Genomic DNA, 21929 nt, shown 5'->3' with positions numbered 1-21929 from the left:
TAAACATGATTCTTACTTCAATTGTCTTGTGATGCCACTCACTATTCATTATTTTTTTGTAATCTTACCTTTGATCCTTCCTAGTCAAATAACAAATCCTGTCTCTCTTATATTGTACTCAAATCCCTTCCAGTTTAATCCCACCTCTTAAAAATGCATTAATGCAAAAGCCTAACAGGTCTTCCTCCACTACTCTTTCTTCCAAATCAACTTTTTAACCACTCCTAGAACAAAAGCCCACATAAATCTCACATCATAACTTTATTCAAATTATTCAAAAGTTGTCAGTTTTGTCTCCTAAATTCAGCCTTCTTTGCTACCCAATAATCTAAAACCAGCCTCATTCTCACAGTACTCCAGGGTCACAATGGACTACTGACTTTAAGTATTCCTTTCTCTAATCATCCTCTGCACCAATTTTTACAGTCTTCTTTTTACAACCTACTTTTCTCATACCCAGAGTACTATCTTTCTATCTTTTTCTGCCTTAACTGGCCCTGGTCAGAAACTTAACAGGTCAAGGATCCCAAGAAAACCATTATTATGATTAGGCCCGAGTGTCCCTTGTACTTCCAACCTAAGTAAAATGAGGAGACCAGGAACATCAAGGTTTAAAGATCAATGATTTGGCAGTCCAAGAGCTAAAAGATATAAATGTTCATTTAGATGGTCCAGAAAGAGATTAAAGACTAAATAAGTCATTTAAAAATCCATTTCTTCTTCTGGGAACTTAATTTATGGTCTTATTTTTATGGGAGTTCCAAGGATTGTGGTAAAATGTCCCCTTGACCAAAAATTCCAATTTAAAATGACCATAAATCAGCTATCTGTACAATAATGAGGTTAGAAAAGAAATACTACATTAGAGGTTGTAGTTGTTTAACATTGAGTAAAGATTCGAAACCTCTTAATCCTGTAAAAGTCTTTTAAATATATTTTAATATAATATATATATATATATATATATATATATATATATATATATATATTTATTTTAAGATTCAGATTTAGGAAGAAAACTGTTTGGTTTTAGATGCACTGAGTGAGCAAAACCTATTAAAATATATTTAAAAGACATTTAGGAATCAATGCAACATAAAACTGAAGCATTTTTGCTTATAATAATAAAATGCTGACCACTATAAAGACAGCAGCCAATCTATATGCTCTATGTTGTAAAAAAAAAAAAATCCCCCTTGTGTTTTTAGAAAGAAAAAACTCCCTTTTGAAAAGTGAGATATAAATACCTAACTTCATTCAAGGAGGATTAAGCCACAGTAAGAGAAAAAACTCAAATAAAAAACAGGCAATTATACAAAATATGATGGGAAAATATGAAGAAGCAAAAAAATTTAAATACTTTATTTTCATTTTCAATGTTTAAAATAAATTTCTTTTTAAAAAAATAATTTTTTTAAAAAAAAATAATTTTACTTATTTTACAATTTAGGTTTTGAAGAAATACTTTTGTAACAATAGCTTAAATAATATTCCCTGGTTCCACTACCTAGAGCAGAAGCTACTGGAGTGAAAACATACAAAGATAGCATCATCACTCCTTTCCTATTACTAAAAAATTCCATATATCTTTAAGTAACAAAAATTGCTCCTAATAACAAGTACTATATTGAAATTACTACTATAGTACCTTAAAGAGATCTTAAATCACTGAATCTATAACCATCTTTATTTTACTGGTGAGGAAAAAAGACCTCCTTTTAATATCTTAAATTATGTTTTCCAAACTTTTGACTGCACAAGGTTGAACAAACAATAAGAAAATAGGAATTTTAACCTAAGACTCCCAAATCCATTTTCTTTTTTCCCCTCACTACACTACTTCCAAATACTCAAGATACTTTAATCATTTGAAATATCACACAATAAAATTTTAATGAGAACCCAATTAGAATCCTTAGTTGTCAATTTTCTTATCCTTTATTCAGCCTTAAAATCAAGAAAACAAACTATTAAGAACTGATTTTTTAAAAAGGCTATGAGTTTCCATACAAATTCAGCCCAACATGTCTACAGACAACTGATCTTCAAAATTATCTTCAGTTATGTTCAACTATACTTACTAAAGAATCACATCATAAACACCAAATTCTTTCAAAATAAGGCCTGCAAAATTTGACTAATCTAGCGCCTATGCTATAACATTTGATGCTATTTTCAAATATTTCAAAAATTTAAGTTCATAAATTTAGCTTCCATCTTCAAATTTTCTCCTTTCTATACCTGTGCACATATAGTAGCAAGAAATTTTACCACTTCCTTTCAATAACTTGCAACCAATCAGCTAGTACCCATCACGTAATATCTACTGCACTGTATAATCAATAATGAGTCCACTATAAAAACAGAATAACAATGATTGACATTACAGAATACTTTAAAGTTTGTAAAGCACTACCACACAAATATAACGCTAGTTTAAATATTCTCTCATAATAACTTTGAATAGTCACTGCAACTTTAAGAGTAAATAATCTTGGGAAGTGATAAGTAACTGAGATAAGCACTGAGAGAATAAGAATTAGCCAGCATGATTAAAAGAGGTTTTGAAGACAAATTATCTGGTTCCAAGAGAAATTAAGAGTCATCTCTGGAGAAACAGTTCATCAGAACCAAGTTTATATTGTCCTTCTAAGGAAAAACTGTGAGCAAGCTTACCTAAATTTATTCCTAATAAAGACCTAAGTCTTTGGAGAATTTTTGAGAGGAATTGAGACATTAGTCAACATTGAGAACAGAATTGGTGGATTTGTGATTCTGAAGTCTTGAAGAAGTGGCATTTGTTGGATGAGAATAATGAGTGGGCCAACTTCCCTTTCTTAACTTTTGAAAGTCATAGAAGCGATTCAGACTTTGCTCTTATCCAGAGTCAATATTAGTGTTAATGTTAAATGAACAGCTACAATGTTTGTCTATATCTGTGGACTGGGCTTTGTGGGGATAGGTTCTCAAAAGATTTCCCCGGTATTCCTGGGGTAGGGGTTTGAACTGATTTATTAAAAACAAACCCCTTAACTATCTTTGAACCTGGACAAAGAATACAAAAGCAGATTGAGTTAATGGAAGGAAAGAAAGTACTAAAGGACCCAAGGAACAGCAAGGTTTGCCACAAAGTCCGACACATGGCTATTTGTTCAGGAGATTATTTTTAATTCTTTGGTCCAAAAGACTTTACAAAAATTCATCTGGATTCATTATGGATTTTAAATTATATACAAAGGATCAATTGAAAATAAATCTGGGCTATTAAGGATTCAGGTCTTGGGAATCTAATTCCAGTTTTCATAGCAAATTTACCCAAAGACAAAAATTTCACTGAAAACCACAAATCCATGATTTGAATTGTTTATCGATTTCCAAAGATATCCTCTTTAAAAATGCAGTATTTACTTAAAGCAGAATATAACTGAGTTTACAATTTCTCTCCCAAATAATTACTTTCATCAAAATGTTATTAGGAGCCTGAGATGGTACAGAGTATTATGATCTTCAAAACTTCACTGTTATATACTAATTTTAAGATATGGAAAAAAAATGATGCCTTGGTAGTACTAAGTACATTATGCCTAATATTTAGTCCTTTTCACTATCTTAAAAAAAAAACCAAGGCACATAGAAAGACAGCTAGGGCATGGATATCAGAACTCTCATACTATTTAAGGTTTTTCTCATGCCAACAAATAGCAGCTTAAAACGTCCCTAAATATTACCTACATCTTCTTGCCCAGTGACCACAGCTAGGCTAGTCAGTGAACATGGAACAAACGCTATTTTGCAATGCTCACTAATGCAATATTACTGTAAAAGTTCAAGCAACTAAAATTTGTTCAAATTAATGCTACATAGTGTTTTGATGTTTCATGTTCGTTCCTTTCTTCCAAATATGTTTAATATGTTTTTAGGTGACTCTTGAAAAATCTAGCTAGGCTAGAAGGAAACTTATTGGTGAATTTAGTTACTCTAAAACTTTACAGGTGAGTAAACTTGAGTATTATGAACAGTTACCCAGTCACAGACTAGGTTGGTACTAGATCAAGGACTAAAACTTAAGTATCCCAATTTCTTTTTTTTAATAGGCTTTTTTTTTGCAAGGCACATGGGGTTAAGTGGCTTATGCATAGCCACACAGCTAGGTAATTATTAAGTGTCTGAGACCGTATTTGAACCCAGGTGCTCCTGACTCCAGGGCTGGTGCTTTATCCACTGCGCCACCTAGCCACCCCAAGTATCCCAATTTCTAATCCAGTGAGTTCATCAAATGACCTTCCAATACTAGCACAAAAGAATTACATCTTCCTAGTATGAAATAATCTTATTTCTGACACAGTACTAATTTTACTTCTTAGTTTTACTATGTAATGCCAGTAGTGTATGAATTATTTATGACTTTATAAAATGATATTACAAGAAAAACTAAAAAGGACAGACTGCAAAGTATTTATCAAAACTGTATTTTATTTTTTCAATACAAGATAAATACCATGCTTGTTACTACTGCAGTTTAAGGCCAACAAAGGCCATATAGCAAACTGCTCAACAGTCACCTAAATGCAAAAGAAAGAAAAGTAAAGATGGAAAGTGGACATTAACACAAAATTCCAACTACAAACACTTTTAAAAAATGGAATGAGATTTCAAAGAAGCTAACCTGAAAGTCTAGTTCACCTGGACAGGATGTTAAAATAGCGTCCATTTGATCAAAGATCACCTTACCTTTGCACATATTTCTTATGAAGTCATCATATATTCAATAACTAAAAATGTATGACTTTCTTTGGCCTGCTGGTATTATTATTATTTACAAACTATTACTCAGGAATTCAAATAGACACTGGTTACATGGGGTACAATTTTTTGTTAGGGGCTTTCTAACAGAAATCACACAAAAATTTGATTTGGTTGTACAGTACTGCAAACAGCTGGTGATACAACCTGGGCCATGGTGACAATATGATAAATAGGTAACTTTAAGGCTGTCCATCAATGTTAGATGTATCTCTTAAAATGATTACTTTCTACAAAGGATCCTCTTTCTTTATTTCCCACCTGAGTACTACAATTTTACTTTGAAACACAAGAACAAGCAAAATGAAATTACCATTATATTTTCAAATCAAATAACATGGAACGCCAAGGAGTTTTAAGCAGCAAGAGTGTGACAATAAGAACCAGTGTTCAAAGACATCCTTTACACTAACTGCAGGCATCTATCTATTTATAAAATACTTAATAAGACATTAATTCAAAGTGAAATTGTATGATGTATCCATGTAGAAAACTTGGTCATATTTCTTAATACATTAAAATTGCTTTTTTTTTGGAACTTTGTGACTTCATTCAAATTGGTTCTATCTGAAGTCAGTGTCTAAAGATTTCCATTCACAAATACTCAGTGAAATAGGAAATTCTCCTAATATTATCAGAGCAACAGACTTTTTATATCTCTATCTACACCAAGTATATATTTCCCACATAGAAAAAATAAGCAGTTTCAATTGCTGCATATTGAAATAGCAAACCAATGTCAACCACCCGAAGTTCTAATTAAGAAACAATGGTTAAGACAAACACTAAATCGATCCAAGTAGGATAAGCATAACACAATTACCTGAATATTTTGAATATTCATAAAAATCCACGTTGCTTCTTCCCAATGCTAGGAAAGACAAGTTTAAGAATTTCCTCCTAGAAGCCTAGACAAAGTTTTTTTTTCCATACTTTCTACCACTTCAAGATATTTTGAAATTTTGATAATGAACATTTCAATTGGTCTATGTCAAATATTTTATATCAGAAACATAAATGCTACACTTAAGGCCACATCTTTATTTAAATGATTCTTTTGTATAATGTTCCTATTATAAGAAACTAGTCTAAGGCTTCCAAGAGTCAATTTGTATAAAAAAAATTTTAAAGGCATTATTTTTGAAAAGGTGACAAGGAAATACATTAATTATTATAGGAATAGGAAATCAGAAATTCTTTCTGAAAAACACTACATATACTTTTACCATAAATGGCAAATATATACAACATATAAGTCTGTAGTTATCCACATACAACTGGGAAAAACATTTACAGAGAATGTAGGGATGCAACTAGTCATAACAAATTTTTAAAATACAGTCTTCTTTAAACTGTGAGAACATCAACAATGTATTCTCAAAATGAAATCATAACATAAATGTCCTCTTTAAATAACTTAAGCTGAAGCTTAAACAGAAAAAAAAGACCTTTTATCTTTACAAAGCACAGAAAACGTAATAATCATTCAGGTATGACAGCCAAAACGTTGGGAGTTCTCTCAACAGAAAGGCCTATCAGCAGCATCTCTTCTTGTAAAATGATGTGTAATTTTAGGTTATTGGCACATTTAAATACATGGGGGATAGAGGGAAGAAGCTTCCCTCTTTGAAACCCCTTCATGATAAAAGATTCTACAGCTTTCTATTAAAGCCTCCATATTTATTCAGAAATAACTGATGTTTAATGACAACTAAAAAAACATTCTCCACAGGAGACTAATTAAAAATAATAATCTTAGCTATTTCACACATACCTTTTTTTAGAATGGTTCTCAGAAACTGAACTAATTAAGAACCATCTCTGTAAAGGGATGTAGAATGGAATACAAGTATAAAAAATGTTACCCTTTGACACATATTTTACCTAACCAAATTCCACAAGCCAACAAGCATTTGCAATTTGATGACAAGGGGGGAGGGACTGTAAAAATCATATCACACTTAATCAAATAATGCTCAAATAGCAAATAAGGTATCATCCAGTTGCTACAATAGTAATGAAACTGGCAGATAGCATTGTTTAATACTAGTAAGCACTATTGTTTTCGAATTAAACTAAAGCTTGAAACCACATTCATTACAATTATGAATTAAGAAACAATGAAAGGCTCTGGAAAATTTTTCTTTTTTGGTGTTTACAAAAGGGCTGACCTCTTTGGATTCTTTTTATATGCAAAAACAAAGAAAACAAGTTTTAATAACATTAGAGTTGATGAAATAATTTGACTAGCTCATGAATAGAATTAAGAGAGATGAAGGGAACATTAAAGAAGATGTGTAATTCATCCTATACATTCATGAGAAACTAGGTAGTAAATGAGGGTCAACTTGACACAGTTCAACAGTAAACCAAACTGGACTTCCTCCCAGCAACAATTACTTAAGATAATCAATTAGCCATTCTGAACCAACAATTTTGGTACACTCTGCCCACACAACACAGAAGCCATATTAAGAAAAAGTGGGGGTGAAAACTGTAACTGTATTAAGCAAAGTTCTCTTGCTGAATATGTAATAAAAGCTAAAATATGGATAAAGTTTCCATGTAAATGCTTGCACAAAATGTTTTGATCTTTATGATTCCATTTTAAGATTAAGACAAAATTCTACTCTTATGGACACTTTAACTTACCTGTCAGTTGTTCTTTTAATATCAACTACTTCCCTTGCAATAGGTATATATTCAATATCGATTCCCATTGTGTATTTTGATTGATATTTTAACAAAGATAAGAAACAACCCTATGCACAAACTAGGAAAATAAAAATCACATAACCTTAATACAACTTCCAAGTTACATTTTTTAAAAAGGAAGCATCACTTTAAACAAAATTAAAACATATAAAAATTACTTCTCATAGCAAAGTTCTGACAAACATCAATGATCCCATGCATGAACATTCCAGTCACAAAATGTTTTAAATAAAAATGAGAAGGAATATATGGACAATTCCCAAAATAAAAAAGAGATTTGAAAGGGAAATGACCTGATGTTAAAGGATCAAAGCCAGTGGTTTGCAGCTGCCCATTACATAAATTCTCAGTTAAAAACTAACTTGAATCTGTGTCATTGGAGAGGGTCCCTCTTTAAATTAAGCCCCTGAGGCCTTAAAAAAATTTATGCTAAAGATAAAAGTCAACACTTTTAGGTGATTTTTAAAGACAAGACACTCTTCTGGATTAACTGTTAAGTGATTTATACTATATTCTAGTGAATGACTTCCATAAACAAACAAAAACAATCTAATTAAAGTTAACATTCTGCTGGTGCAGAACAAAGGTCATTTTTTGGCCATTTTTTTCCAAATTTGATAGGTCATGTGAGTCAGTTGCTTTAGAAACATACCTTTGTTAATCCTATTAACAACTTTTAAAGTAGGCCTGAAAAAATCTCAGATGCTGAATTTTGTAAGCATAAATCAACAGGCTGCATGAATATAAAGATGTATGTATATATTCCCTTATAACGGGAGGGAGGATGTACATATTAACAGAAATAGGTGAGAATAAAATCTAGTATCTTAAGAAAACATTATGCTTGTGAAAAATCCACATTATCTGAAAAATCAAAACCAAGACTCTTTACTCAAATTATCTAGTGCACAGCTATATTGTGAATACACCTCTCTATGGCTTCAAAACACACCAAAAGCACCTTTTCAGATACAAATCTGCCAACAATGGCAGCACCTCAATTGCCAAAATGTTTCTTCCACGCTAATGGTTTACAATTATATGTTCCTTTATACATTCGTGTTATAATTAAGTTGCATACCATGGCAGATAACACAGCTTTTTACTAAGATGTTGAACCCATAGATTTTTGACCCCTAACATTGACTGGATTACTCGGATCACAATGTTAGTCAAACTGCAGTTTTTTACAATTTTACATACCATTTAGTAAATTCACAAGCCATCTAGGTAAAAATAGCTAGAAAAGCAGAATATAGAAATATTAAATACTCCATGTAATCACCTATTCTAATATCAAAATCAAGTGCAAGAGACACTTAATTAGTATGTTTAATCCACTGAACGCAAGATTAAGTTGATGCATATCCAAAAACTATTGCGCTGCTTTTTTTTAAAGGACAGTATAAATGGTGTCAAAGTAACATTATCTTCAAATATTGCTGAACACAACACTTTCCCTGAGGTGTAAACATCAAATAACTTGAACAGCTTTACACATCAGCCCCATTAAACAGTTTATTACAACACTACATCTATTGTAATCAAAGTGGTGCTGTTTACAGACATTATCATATGAACATTTTAACAAGAACAAACTACTATAAAAACAAGCATTTGCTTGACTTTTTTTTTTCCAATTGCTTGCACATTATAGTGGCCAAATGTATATAACCAGTAATAAAGTTGCAAAAGCTATAACTTTTAAATCACACAGGTTTCCTTCAAATAAAACAGTTAAGCAACATAAAAAGTAAAAGTAGAGCTACTGGTTACCATTTATGCAGATTTGCTTTATTCAGATCTATTCCTGTTCATTTTATCCATGAATCCTTACAGGTTCAGTTCAATCACAAGAAGCAAACTGCTGGACAAGCGTCATTTTCCCCCATGAAGATGTTTCTTGTCTTGCAAGGTGTTCCTCTTCCTTCAGCTGTAATGTGTCAAAATTTGTGATGTAGATTTTGCTATTCCCCATAATACACAGAAAAAATGTTGGCTTAACTATACAGACACAAGTCGTGCATCTACTTCACCATCATGTAATCTAACACAAAATAAGCAATATGGAAACAGTAGCTGTTTGTCTATTGGCAGAGAAACTCAAATCAACAAATTGTCTCATCAATTTTATTTTTCACCCGCAACATTCTTTCTCCTTCCCCCCAAAATAAAATTTTAGTGAGTTAAAAAAACACATATGCTCCAATAACAAAGCAGCTACTGTCTCTTTGTGATGATGGAAACATTTAGGTCTTTTCCTAAAGGCATACTACAAAAGGAAATGAATGCGTGCTTAGATGATTTCACTATGTATTTTCATCCACCTATATACCAATTCTAAATTAATTCATTTAACAATTAAAAAGCTGAGCTGAAAATAAGTGATTCATTACATATTAGTTATATTTATTTAATAACATACAGAAAGAGTATCTGTAATCGTTATAAATCATATGCTGCTCCATATTACAAAAAATATAAATAAGTTGAGATCAAAATGAGCAATATAACTAAATATGATGACATCTAAATACAAATTTTTAGACATAATACAAATGGAAAACACTTACTTAAATTCCCACCCCATTCCACCTAGACAAATTTCTAACCCAGCTTTATTGGCTAAGCATAAGACATAATTTAATTTTTTTGAAAAAATCTACAATGTTGACTTCAAATTATTGACTTTAAAAGCTCACAAGTAAATGGTATAAATTTGATAATTTAAAAGTCAATAATAATCCATTACATAAATTTGCATATTTCAGGTAGCCACAGTATAAACATTCAACAACTTCATAAGCACTAAAATGACAACACAATGTGTAGTAGTTTGAACACCAAATATTTAAGAAATAATGCCATAAAAGACCATTCAAAAATTCTTGCAAGGACTCCTTCAATAATGAAAGGATTTGATGGTAAAAGGGCAGTCTTTGTTTTAATAGATTTCCCTAAGTCAAAATTTAAATTTATGTTTATGGATACACAAAATGGACAAAGAATTCCTGCCAATCATTCAGAAGTTTCATAAATGGGTTGTTTTTTTTTTGTCTCCCCAATTAATTTGAAAGATTTTACAAGTAAGGACTGTTAGCTCATCTATGGTTCCCGAGTGAATTCCTTATAGCTATCACTGAATAAACAGTTGATGATAATGATGATGATGATGATAATGAGTTTGACTAAGGAAGTTTATATGTGTTTGTGGGTAGAGGGGTTGGAACTTGATAATTAGTTTTTACTTTCCTTTCTAAAACACAGTTCCCAAGTGCTCAGTTCTTTTTGAAGGTTCTAGAGTCATTCTGTAAAAAGACATCAAAGCATTTCTAGTATTTTATTTTATTGCTTCTTTACGGAACATGAGAAAACTATAATCTATGAATTAAATCCAAAATTGAAGTTTGAGTTTATCTCACACTTTTTCATCCTTCACACTGCATAATCTTGAGTAGAACAAGTAATTAGAGGGATGCAATGCAAAGTACAAAGGTAAAGCAAACGTTTAGATATGACAACATGTTATATAACAAAAAATAATTTAGGGAGGAGTGGGAATATAACATGGAAGAGAAATGATTTAGTACCCCCTCCACACACACAACACTTTACCACATATATTGGCATTTTATATTATTTGTTATTTAAACATGTATTTCCTAACTTTTCTGGAATGGTCTTTAAATGCGTAGTACAAATTTCTATATGTAAAACAGGGCTGATTCATCATCTTATAAAAAGAAAAAAAACAACCTGAACCCTTTAAAAAAATCATACAGAACATAAAAAATTAGGGGAACATTCCAATATTTTTTTAATTCTTGTTTCTAAACACTTCACACATTTATTTATACAAATTTCACAGTACTCATAAGTAAATTTAAAGGCAAAATACAATTTTTCCATTAACCATTTTCAGAAAGAGTTTAGAAGTAGGCATCTAAATGAACAAAGAATTAGAAAAAAAGCACAGAAATTTCAAATGTTTTCTAAGTCTGTGCTTTTAGGAATGTGTTTCTGTCCTATGAATAAGGACACTGCCATGCACAATAACTGTGTCACTGACCTATAAAAACTAGGAGTATGACAGCAGTTATGATATAAAAACTATGGGGAAAATTCGGAATTCATCAATGAAGAGAAATTTGTAAATGGAAATGAATAAGTGTAATAAAGTCCATGTGCAAAGAAACAAGATTCATTAACATTTTTTGGTAATGCAAAATCATAACAATGTAACAATTTCAGTATCTCTTTAAACTAATAAGGCAATTTCACATGGCTAATAAGATTTTGGTAAGGCAAAAAGAAAAGCATTTTAGCAGTGGACTTTGTTCAACTCAGGGGAACAAAAACTCGCTTTATTACTAAACCTCTCCCCTCTAATTTAAAAGTACTGGAGCAGAAGAAAAGGACAAAGGCACCAAACAATGAGTACTTCTATTTTGTTATTAACACCCTAAATAAAAATGGAATGTTGGTCTAAATTCCTACATGATGATGTAGTAATATATGAGAAAATATTATACAAATAATTTTGTTTATTATAAGATAAAAAAAATTCTCAATATTAAAACACAAATTTCAAGATGTTTCCTTTTTGGTCCTTAATAGTACTTACCTCCTTTAAACTAAAGCCTTTTCTTTAAATTTACAAGGTGATAAGTCTAAATTGTCTCACAATGGCAACAGGCTAATTATTTGGCATTCTAATCATATTCAGAGTTCTAATAACCCAAATAAAACTCATGAAATGTAATCTCCCTCACCCAGTAGTTTAAGTATTATGCAAATTTAAAATGTGCTACCCTTCAGGCAAGCTTTCAGATTATGAAAACATAAACTTTTGTTCTGAATATTAGGTTGTCTGAATAGTATTAACCGATTTTCCATCCAATATATTAATTTGAAACATTCATTCAAACAAAACTACAGTCTAGTTTACAAACTAAACAGTGAAAGCTAGTTTCACATTGAAATGAAGGTGAGGAGATGTAGCAACCCAGTCACTGAGAAATAGTATAAAAACAGGAAACTTAATGAATTTTTAAATAAAATTATACTTATTCTCAAACCACCATAAGCAAAATATTTACAACAATTTCATGCAAACCATCATTTTACATATAATGTACAAAGACAATAAAAGTCCTTAAATTTAAGGGAATATTACAAAAAGACATACTTCTTATCCATTATTTTATCAGGGGAACCAAAAGCAAATATAATAAAAAGTAAAACATTGGGAAGACAAAAGAAACAGGGCTAGAATTATGCAGCTATTAATATGCTTTTAAGAGTTGAAAAAGCTTGTTGAGCAAAATGCTCTATGAACAGCAAATGCTTAAAAATTGTTCAATGAATAAAATTTAAATACATATTTAATAAATATTCAAATACAAAATAAGAACAATATTTAAATACAAAATAAGAACATGCAAGAGGGATCCCTTTTTCTAGCTCTTTCTGATTTGTCAGGTCCAATCTAAATTGCAATGTAATTATGACAAAGCATACAAAAAGTTTACTTCTTTCTCCTCACCCAATAAGCCAGATCTTTCAAAAAATTATTTTTAAACTCTTGTTCTGCAGCTGCTTTCTGAGTATTATATTTTCTACCATACTGCTTTATTCTTGGCAATTTTGCACAATCCTGCTCTGTATAGATTATTAGAATGGGAGAAACTTTAAAGATCATCTAGTCTAAGTACTAGAAACCAAAACTAAAATCTTTAGGATTGTAAATTTAGAACAAGGCACCTCAGACATCAGTGACTATGATGCTCATTTTACAGATAAGGAAACAGACTCCCACAAAGTTAAAAGTGCCTTGCATTAGTAGGTCCTTCATGGCTCAACATCCAATGCTCTGTCCTCTACAACATGCTTGTAAGGTAATATTTACTATGTGAAAACTTCCTGAGATGACTGGAGATAAAACCAGATTGATTCAAAGCAATGAGAGGAAGGGCAAAAATTAGTTAGAATTTGACAAGTCAATGAAGAGTTGTACTTTTACTACTCTCAAATACATAAATCCCAAATTAAAATTTAATATTCTATAAAGCAGGGCTATTACCAGAAAATGTTTCTGCCAAACTAAGTGAAATTTGCCATCAACATTTTTGTTAAAAGGCAAAAAGTATGGCTAAATCCTGTGAAGTGTGTCTCTGAAATACGCAACACCCCATAATTTTGTTAAATATTTTTAACTTGTTTTAGCTTGTTTTTCATAGATAATACAAATAAAATATAGAAACTTCAGCCCAGTTTAGAATAAATGACCTCAGATTCCCAATTAATGTAATGTGAATTAATTACTGCACTATAACAGAACATTCAGGTTTTATTCTCTTTTTAAAACAAGGATTTCACATCAAATCTGTTTTTAATTACCTTTCAAAAGGAAAATATATGTCAAAAGTCTCTCTCTCTCTGGGATAGCTAATTGCTTCTGAAATTTCCAGGGAAATGAATGAAAGAAAAAATTAAGCAACCCATTATACATTCTTTTATGAAGATAAAGGCAATTCACATCCAGAAAAGAAAGGGAAGCTTAGACGATTAATAACAATTCATTTCTTTTAAAACTATATAAAGCAAGCACTATACTACTTATATTTTGCTTAGAGTGGTTTGAGAATATTGATGAAAGTTACAAAAAAAATGAAGCACAATGCAGTTACATACCAAAATTTACAATATTAGAGGTCTTCCCCTCAAAGTATTAAGTTTTATAAAAATAGTTACACAATTTTGAGAAATGAGTGAATGTATTTAACATGTTTCCAACAGTTTGAACACACAAAAAATTAAGATGGGACAGACAAATAACAACTTGTTGACATCCATCAAATTAACAGTTGAGAAAGAACATGCCTGATTTCTATCAATGTGCCACTTATAAAAATCCCATTGCTATTTTATTTGCATACATAAGTTCCACTGACATTCATTTGGCTTTCAGGCTGCTATAGATCCCTTTTAAGTACATCTAAAGATTTAGAAGAAAACTCAAGAGGCCTCATGAATTTAAAAGCTTCAAAGTGGATCAAAAGCAGACCTCATTTTAGTGGCTTAGTAATATTTTCTATCACTAAGGTTTGGGGTCTTTAAATTTTTACTTTTTAAGATCCTTTTGGCTGAAATATTTTATTCTGCTCCACAACCTTTTAATTGACTTTTACAACCGTAATCAATAATGTTGGTACAGCAAAAAGCACAACATATTTCAGAAATTCATAAGCAAGTTTTTCCTTAGATGAAGGCACATATTACAACTCAGTTTGGATTAATGTACAAAAATAAAATGAGGGAATTTTGGTATGATACATCATAATTTTAAGAAAAGATTTCAATAACATCTTGCCAGTTCATAATTAAATCACTGAATGTAATTTAACTCATTATGAAATACCTAGGTGATTAACGTTGGAGTTTAATATTAAATTTACAATGGACTTAACATGCCAGGAATTTTTGCCCAAAAGAATGTATCCTTTCAGAATGTCATTAAACATCTTTAACAAAGAGAAATAACCAGCCACTAAGGCCTTTAATATGAGGATCAACAAATTTAAGAATTAAATCCTAATGATATTCAAATTTTATTGTTGCTATATTTTCATTAACTAGAAGCTTGCTGATGTTAACTGACCCAATCTAAGTGAGAAACTAAAATTCAGAACCTCTACCTTAACATAAATGAAATATGTGGTTAACTAATATGATTCTTGAAATGAGGTTGACAAAACTCAAATTATTAAGGATAATAAGCCATATATGATGGTCACAATTTACTTCAGTAATTAATGGGCACAGTAAATAAAGTAATTTTTCCCAGTTAGTCTGGCAAGTTCTCAAATTTGGGGCAAAAATGTCTTCCCCCTTAAGTTATAGATTTACAAGATGTTGATAACATTTAATTCCTATCCACACCAAAAGCAAATTGATTTTAAAAATTTCTACATGCATATATGAGATTTGGAATTCTTTTAATCCTTGGTAATTTGTTTTTACCTTCCCTTAAAGAGGTTGTTTTTGACCATTATCTAAACATACATAATGAATTCAGAAAAAACTAATGTTCAGTAATTATGAAATTAGAGGTCAAGGAAAATCCTTAAAACCACTAATATGCTGACAAAAATATGTAACCACTATTCAACTTTAAGTGGATTACTTTCTACAGTAGTCTAATTCATTGCTTATTTCACAACGTGAAAACATATCTGAGGAACTAGGGGGAAAAAAAATCTATTCTAGCTGTCTATACTAGACCAAGTTAGAAACTTGAGCATTTAAAATGATACCTGCATCAAGACAATGGTGATTAAGTTTCCTAGGTGTACCAAGTCACTACTAAAAGTAAACTATTAGAGAGCAGCCCTAGAAAAGAAAGGGCTTAGCATAGTTAAATATGGATCAACCATCAACATAAGGGCAAATGTGCTACTGATAACAAAAAAGTAACCTTTATGTCACATGCATAAGCCATGTAATCCCTTTCCCCCACTTCTCATGTTATGAATAAAAGCTATTTACAAATATAAAATCAAATTATACATGAAAATGAATTATACAGAGACATTTCTTCTATTAATATTCTTAACACATACAGAAGAAATTGTTTTAAAGTACAGAAAAAAAGATAAGACAAGCAATGGTTATGGCTTATGAATGACACATTGAAGCAAATTGATTTCTGGCCAAAAGTTTTGTTCTCAAACTACTAAATAAGGACCTTCAACTTTTAAGTTTTATTATCTACTGACATCCTAAACAAATCAGAATTGAGTCATTTTTATATTTATTTTACATTATGGAAGTAATTTTTTATAATTCCAACAAGGCTTGTATTGTGAAATCATATATTCTATCAAGAAGCATTTAATCTTAAGGTAACCATTTGCTGATCCTCAAACCAATTATAATACCAAAGGATATGCTTACCCACAATAAACAATAACAATTATGGGGCAAAACTCAAAAGAAATTTTAAACCTTTTTAAAGAAAGTCTAGCATATAGGTATTTATATCTTATGGAAAATTTCAAACAATTTCTTTTAATTTATTGAAAATAATTGGGGAAAAACAAATTTCCAATATTTTAGTAGTGGAGAATGAGCCCTCTTGATTAAATTAAAGTAATAAGGTATCTTCCTCTTTTCCCTAAAAAAGAATCAATCACATATAATATAAATTAACATATTCATTCACTAAGAATATTTAAAAGGAGGGAGAAGAGGAAATACATATTTTTTTTTACCTGGAATTGCTTACCTGACATTGTCTTGTGTGTTTCCTGAAGAACAAATCCTGCACATGTAGCGGGAACCATTTAATATGTAGGAATTTACTGTATAAACAATAGCCTTGGAGTTATATTTAATGTTAATACTACTACAGACACTGATATACAGAAGGAACCAGCAATACCCACCTTCTCTTAACGGTGACGATACTCTCGCTCCCTATCACGCTCTCTATCACGGTCTCGGTCACGATCCCGATGTCTTTCTCGTTCTCTGCTTCTCTCTCTATAATAATCATCATGACGATCTCTACTACGGGATTTGTGACGTCTGCTCTTTTCTCTGGATCTACTGTGGTCCCTCTCTCTTGATCGTTCACGTCTTCTAAAAGAAATTACTGGATTAATACTCTTCTTAATTGAATCCCTAAAAAACAACATTTCATAAATCTCAGAGCAAGCACCCTTTCTAACAGTTTTTAGTTCTATTTTGCATTGTCCTTCCCTGTAGAACTTGTCCTGGGTCATTAAGAGCAACCTAAGTTTATATTTTCATTAATGTCACACTACTAACTACTGAGCTATATAAACAGTAAGGTAGTAACATTATACAATCTGTTACACAAACTAACAAATCATTTCAGCAAATATTAGAAACTATACTTGGCTGAAGCAAAGTACAGATTATATTTTAAAGAGACAGATGACTTGAATAAGCAGCAGCTGATAGAAACTGGAGCATTTTGCTCTTCTGATAACTATTCCCAATAATGAAAGTCTGACCACAATGAATTCAATTAATTAGGTTTATCCCATTTGAACCTTCTTTGAAAAAGCAAACAACAAACCAAAGATTCCAAAATTAACTATAATTTCAAGCAAAATTCCTTTTGTGTATTAATGATATGGAAGAAAAGGGAAGTTATAAATGATATTTTGGTTGTTGACTTTTTTGAGTCAAGATTGAATAATACAGGAAGAAATCAAAAGCAGTTCATAACAGCATGCATGCGCTCTCTCTCTCTCTCTCTCTCTCTCTCTCTCTCTCTCTCTCTCTCTCTCTCTCTCTCTCTCTCTCTCTCCCCCCCTCTCTCCCTCCCTCCCTCTCTCCTTGTTCTTCTTCTAGCACTGCTTGCAAGAGATTTTATGAATGGATGCTCAATCATGGGGGGGGTCATGAAGTATGCAGTCTGGGAAGAGGATTTCCAAGGGACAGTCTTTTCTTTTCTCTTATTGATCTAAAATAGAGAGCAGCATAATCTTTCATACAAGTTGGATTTTACTATTGTCCTGGTGGAATCATTTCAGTCATGTCTGACTCTTCGTGACCCCTATTTGGGGTTTTCTTGACAGAGATTACTTGAGTTTGTCATGTTCCTCTCCCACTCATTTTACAGATGAGGAAACTGAGGCAAACAGAGTGAACTGACTAGCCCAGGGTCACACTGCAAGTAGGTGTCTGAGGCTAGATGGGAATTTAGGAACCTTTTTGATTCTTAGTCCAATATCTACTGTTCCATCTAGCTGTCCCTTACAAGAGTTAGATAAAGCAGCACAAAATCTTACAGCAGGAAGGGATGTTAAGATATAAGAGCTTAGTTACATCAAGTGTTATAACAAACTAGGTTGCTAACATATTCTCCAAATTATGTTCTTCCTCCAATAAATTAAGAACCCTAACCAAAGTGACCATTCCTTCTATCTCTCAAATTCCATGGTTTTCTGATCATATAACTATAAGCTAAATTATGTTCCAAAGATAAAAGGAAAACATCTTTGAAAATGTTATCTCTAATCTCCCCCTTCCTTCATCTCTGTGACTATTTTTTCCCATTTAGTCCCTCTTCCATTTTCAGCAGATGCCACATGCTACTACTAGAGATAAAATGTTAGACTTGTGGAGTCAGAATTTTTTAAGAAACAATCCAAGTTTACCCTGGGGATGACCATGAACCTATAACAAGCTTCAATGTTCCCTCTTGTTAAAGGGCTAATACTTGTTAGTCCCACTTCCCAAAGTAGTTGCAAGTGAGATCCTAGAGTATTCTGCAAAGTTTTCAAAGTATTGATCAGCTATCATGATTTTGTAAAGTCTCAATTTCAGGAGCTTATATGAAGTCCTTTTTCTTTCTTTGCCCATTACTGTGAATGATATTAGTTTACCCCACTAGACCAAAGGATAGTAGTAAAAATGTTAGTGGCAGAAAAATAAAAAATAAATTTTTGGTCTGAGTAAACAAAAAATAATAAAAACTACATAGCACTTTCTTCTACATGCCAGGCACTATTATACTAAGCACTTTACAAGGACCATCTCATTTGATCCTCCCAACAACTCTTTTAAGGTAGCGCTATTATTACGCTCTTTGTTTTAGAACTGAGGCAGAAGAGGTTTAGTTGTCTAGGATCACATAACTATTTAAGAGTTTGAGGCTGAATTTAAACTCGGGTCTTTCTGACTCCAGACCTAAAATTCTAGGTAGGTGCACAGAATGCTTTCCATTTGTTCTCTCACTGGACCCTCATTACTCTCCTTTGACCAAGGTTAAATCTCACTTTACAGATTAGGAATCTGAACATTTAGGTGACTGGCCCAAGGTCACACCATAAATAGTAGGTGAGAGATTTAAATCCAGCTGTTTCAGACTCCAAATCAAGTATGAAACTTGGGTCATTAGGTCAAACTGCCTCCTACTATGTCATTCCTGTACACAGTGGACAACATGACTCCAACTTAAACAAGATGCTACAATTATTAAAAAGATGAGAGAGCAACTCAGTGGCTATAGCTTTGTGGTTTCCATGTTATCCAGGATGTGATCTATTTAAAAGCTTTTGAAGGATGCTGGACGTACCATTTAGTAATTAATCAAGTTTAATATTAAAATACTTCTTATTCCAAGAGTTAACAGTGTTTAGAGCTTTTCTACTACATTGTCAAATATAGTAAGGTAAATAGTACTTCTAGACATATTTTATAGATTAAGGATTAAAATTTCCACCAATTTCACAATTAAATCTACATACTATACTTCTACACTAGATTTGTAAATCAAATAACATTAAAATTATCTCTGGCAAAATTTATTATATAAATATCAGAGTTGGTGACCAAGAACAGACTGACAATCTGAAGGATTGAACACCAAATTAGCAGTGCACATTCTCTTGTTCATTAAAATCCATCAACTTAAGGTGAGTTGCAGTTAAAATGCTGACCTAAAATAAGAACCATTGTATGCCAGAGGCATATCTAAAACCCTAACATTTCTATACTAGGATACCAAAGTTTATCAGTAAGTAAACTTTTAATTCTTAAGAACTCTAACCAAGAGAGAAATTCTTCCTTGGAAAATGAAAAGTGAAGTAGGACGCATAACCGCTCCTCATCTGTTATTAGTTTACATGATGAGTAAGAAACTTTAGTCACAAAACTTATTTTCCTTAAAAATTAAAAAATATATTTGTTAGATGCCTGCTACATGCCAGAATTGTGCACTGTGGGAACCAAAGAAAGACCAACCAAAAACGTCCATTCTGCTCTTCAAGAGCAGATGCTATGCACACAACTAAGTTAATGGGCCTGCCCAGTCTGGGGCCCAGTGCAGACAATGAATGGGCACTGACTTATCTAAAGACTCCAGTCTCTTCCATAGACTCAAAGGAGGTTACCCACACACAGAGGGTGAAGAACAGAGTGTGAGTCAGGACCAAGGACCCTGAAGCCAAGGTTGGGGCTACACCAAAGGATCAACCAGACCCTACTTCTTCAGATGCACTACTCCTTTATCTAAAGTAAAATCAAAAGCTTTATTTTAAATCCTAAAAATGATTGCAGTAATTTTCTATTTGTAAATGAGCAGTTTTAAACAGAAATAAAAAAGGAAAGTTTTACCTTGATCCAGAACCATAAGATTTGGACTCAATTCCATGAAGGCAATCCTGCAAGGAACTAATAAGCACTTTGCAACGATCATCAGCAGATACTTTGGATTGTTTAATTAAGGAAATAGCAGTTACCAATGTCTCAATAGCACTCCCATAATCACCTAAAACAAACACATTAGAAGTCAATAAAATTTCAGTAAAAAATTTTAATTAACATTTATCCATATAGCAAGAGTATGAATGGCATATTATTTTCCAAAAGCAACCAACATAAAAAAAATTCACAAAATGGCAAAAACCATTTTGGATAAACAATTTGCTGACTAGACCTAATTTTTCTGATTTTTTCAGAATGATCTAAGTGCTAAGCATCAGGATAATTCTAAATCCTAAGAAATACTAACCAGCACTGGCATCAGACACAGCTCTTGAAATGGCACTGCTCGAAATCGCTCTGTTTCTATTCATGATTTCTTCAAACTCTGCTTCACTTAATGGCGTTCTTGCAGCATCCATTTCTCTACAGTAATTAAAATAAACCTTCAATTACACCTTTCAATTGGGGAAATCCTTTCCATTTTAAAAAAATCTCCCCTCCCCAAAAAATAACCTTTAGCGACTGTTTTTCAATCTTAGGGATGGAGATTTACCTACTCTATGAAGGGCAGCAACATAAAGTTCTATTTTTCCTTAAAGCTCAAATTAAGTTCCCTAGATTTTACCTCCATCAATTGAAACACTACTTTGAATATAAGGAAAACCTTAGCTGTCTTCCAATTTTTTTGAGACAGCAAAATGACCACAGCTATGCTCAAATAGACACTTAGATGTATTTTATGACCTAAAAAATTTACAAAACAGGAAACCATATAATACATTATAAAAGCCCAAAATAACTTGACAATTTTATAGATTTTTAAAACTGGAAGGGACCTCCAAAGTCAGCTAATCTAACAACAGTATTAAATTGAGATTGGGAAACCTTTAGAGAGGTTTAAAAAAAAATTTGCCCTGGGAATCTGACAGAAACTTGCCAGGGTATTCAGCTTTCTTCATATGAGTAATGTATAATGTTCTGAAGGTAGCATTTACTCAGACATGACTGCGAGGAGCAGAAGATGGGCAGAAAGGAACATAAACAACTCATTCTAGTTCTGTCATTAAACATGATGGGGGGGGGGGGGGGGGGGGAATTAAACTAGTGATAGTACCATTTATTAAGAGGTCCCAGTATTGAATAGCCAGCATTCCTTAACCACACTAAAA

General features: G+C 32.0%; 1 protein-coding gene across 6 annotated transcripts in view; it reads right to left on the bottom strand.

Annotated features, from left to right (window-relative positions):
* Positions 1-1006: 1006 nt before the first annotated feature.
* CPSF6 (cleavage and polyadenylation specific factor 6) overlaps positions 1007-21929 on the bottom strand; it is a 44382-nt gene continuing 23459 nt past the window's right edge. For 2 of the 6 annotated variants that reach the window (XM_074226111.1, XM_074226110.1), the window contains 3 exons: positions 21068-21183; positions 20671-20824; positions 1007-17160 (listed from right to left, as the gene is read on the bottom strand). In XM_074226111.1, coding sequence (XP_074082212.1) covers positions 16971-17160; positions 20671-20824; positions 21068-21183 — 460 coding nt within the window. In that variant the 3' untranslated portion in view covers positions 1007-16970. The remainder of the gene's footprint in view (positions 17161-20670; positions 20825-21067; positions 21184-21929) is intronic. The other 4 variants (XM_074226109.1, XM_074226112.1, XM_074226108.1 and 1 more) reach the window with 3 other exon arrangements.

This window comes from Macrotis lagotis, chromosome 2 (assembly GCF_037893015.1).
Source record: "Macrotis lagotis isolate mMagLag1 chromosome 2, bilby.v1.9.chrom.fasta, whole genome shotgun sequence".
In the NCBI taxonomy this organism is placed as follows: Eukaryota; Metazoa; Chordata; class Mammalia; order Peramelemorphia; family Peramelidae; genus Macrotis; species Macrotis lagotis.
The sequence above is the reverse complement of the archived record's forward strand: the minus strand, read 5'-3'. Positions and strand labels throughout refer to the sequence as shown.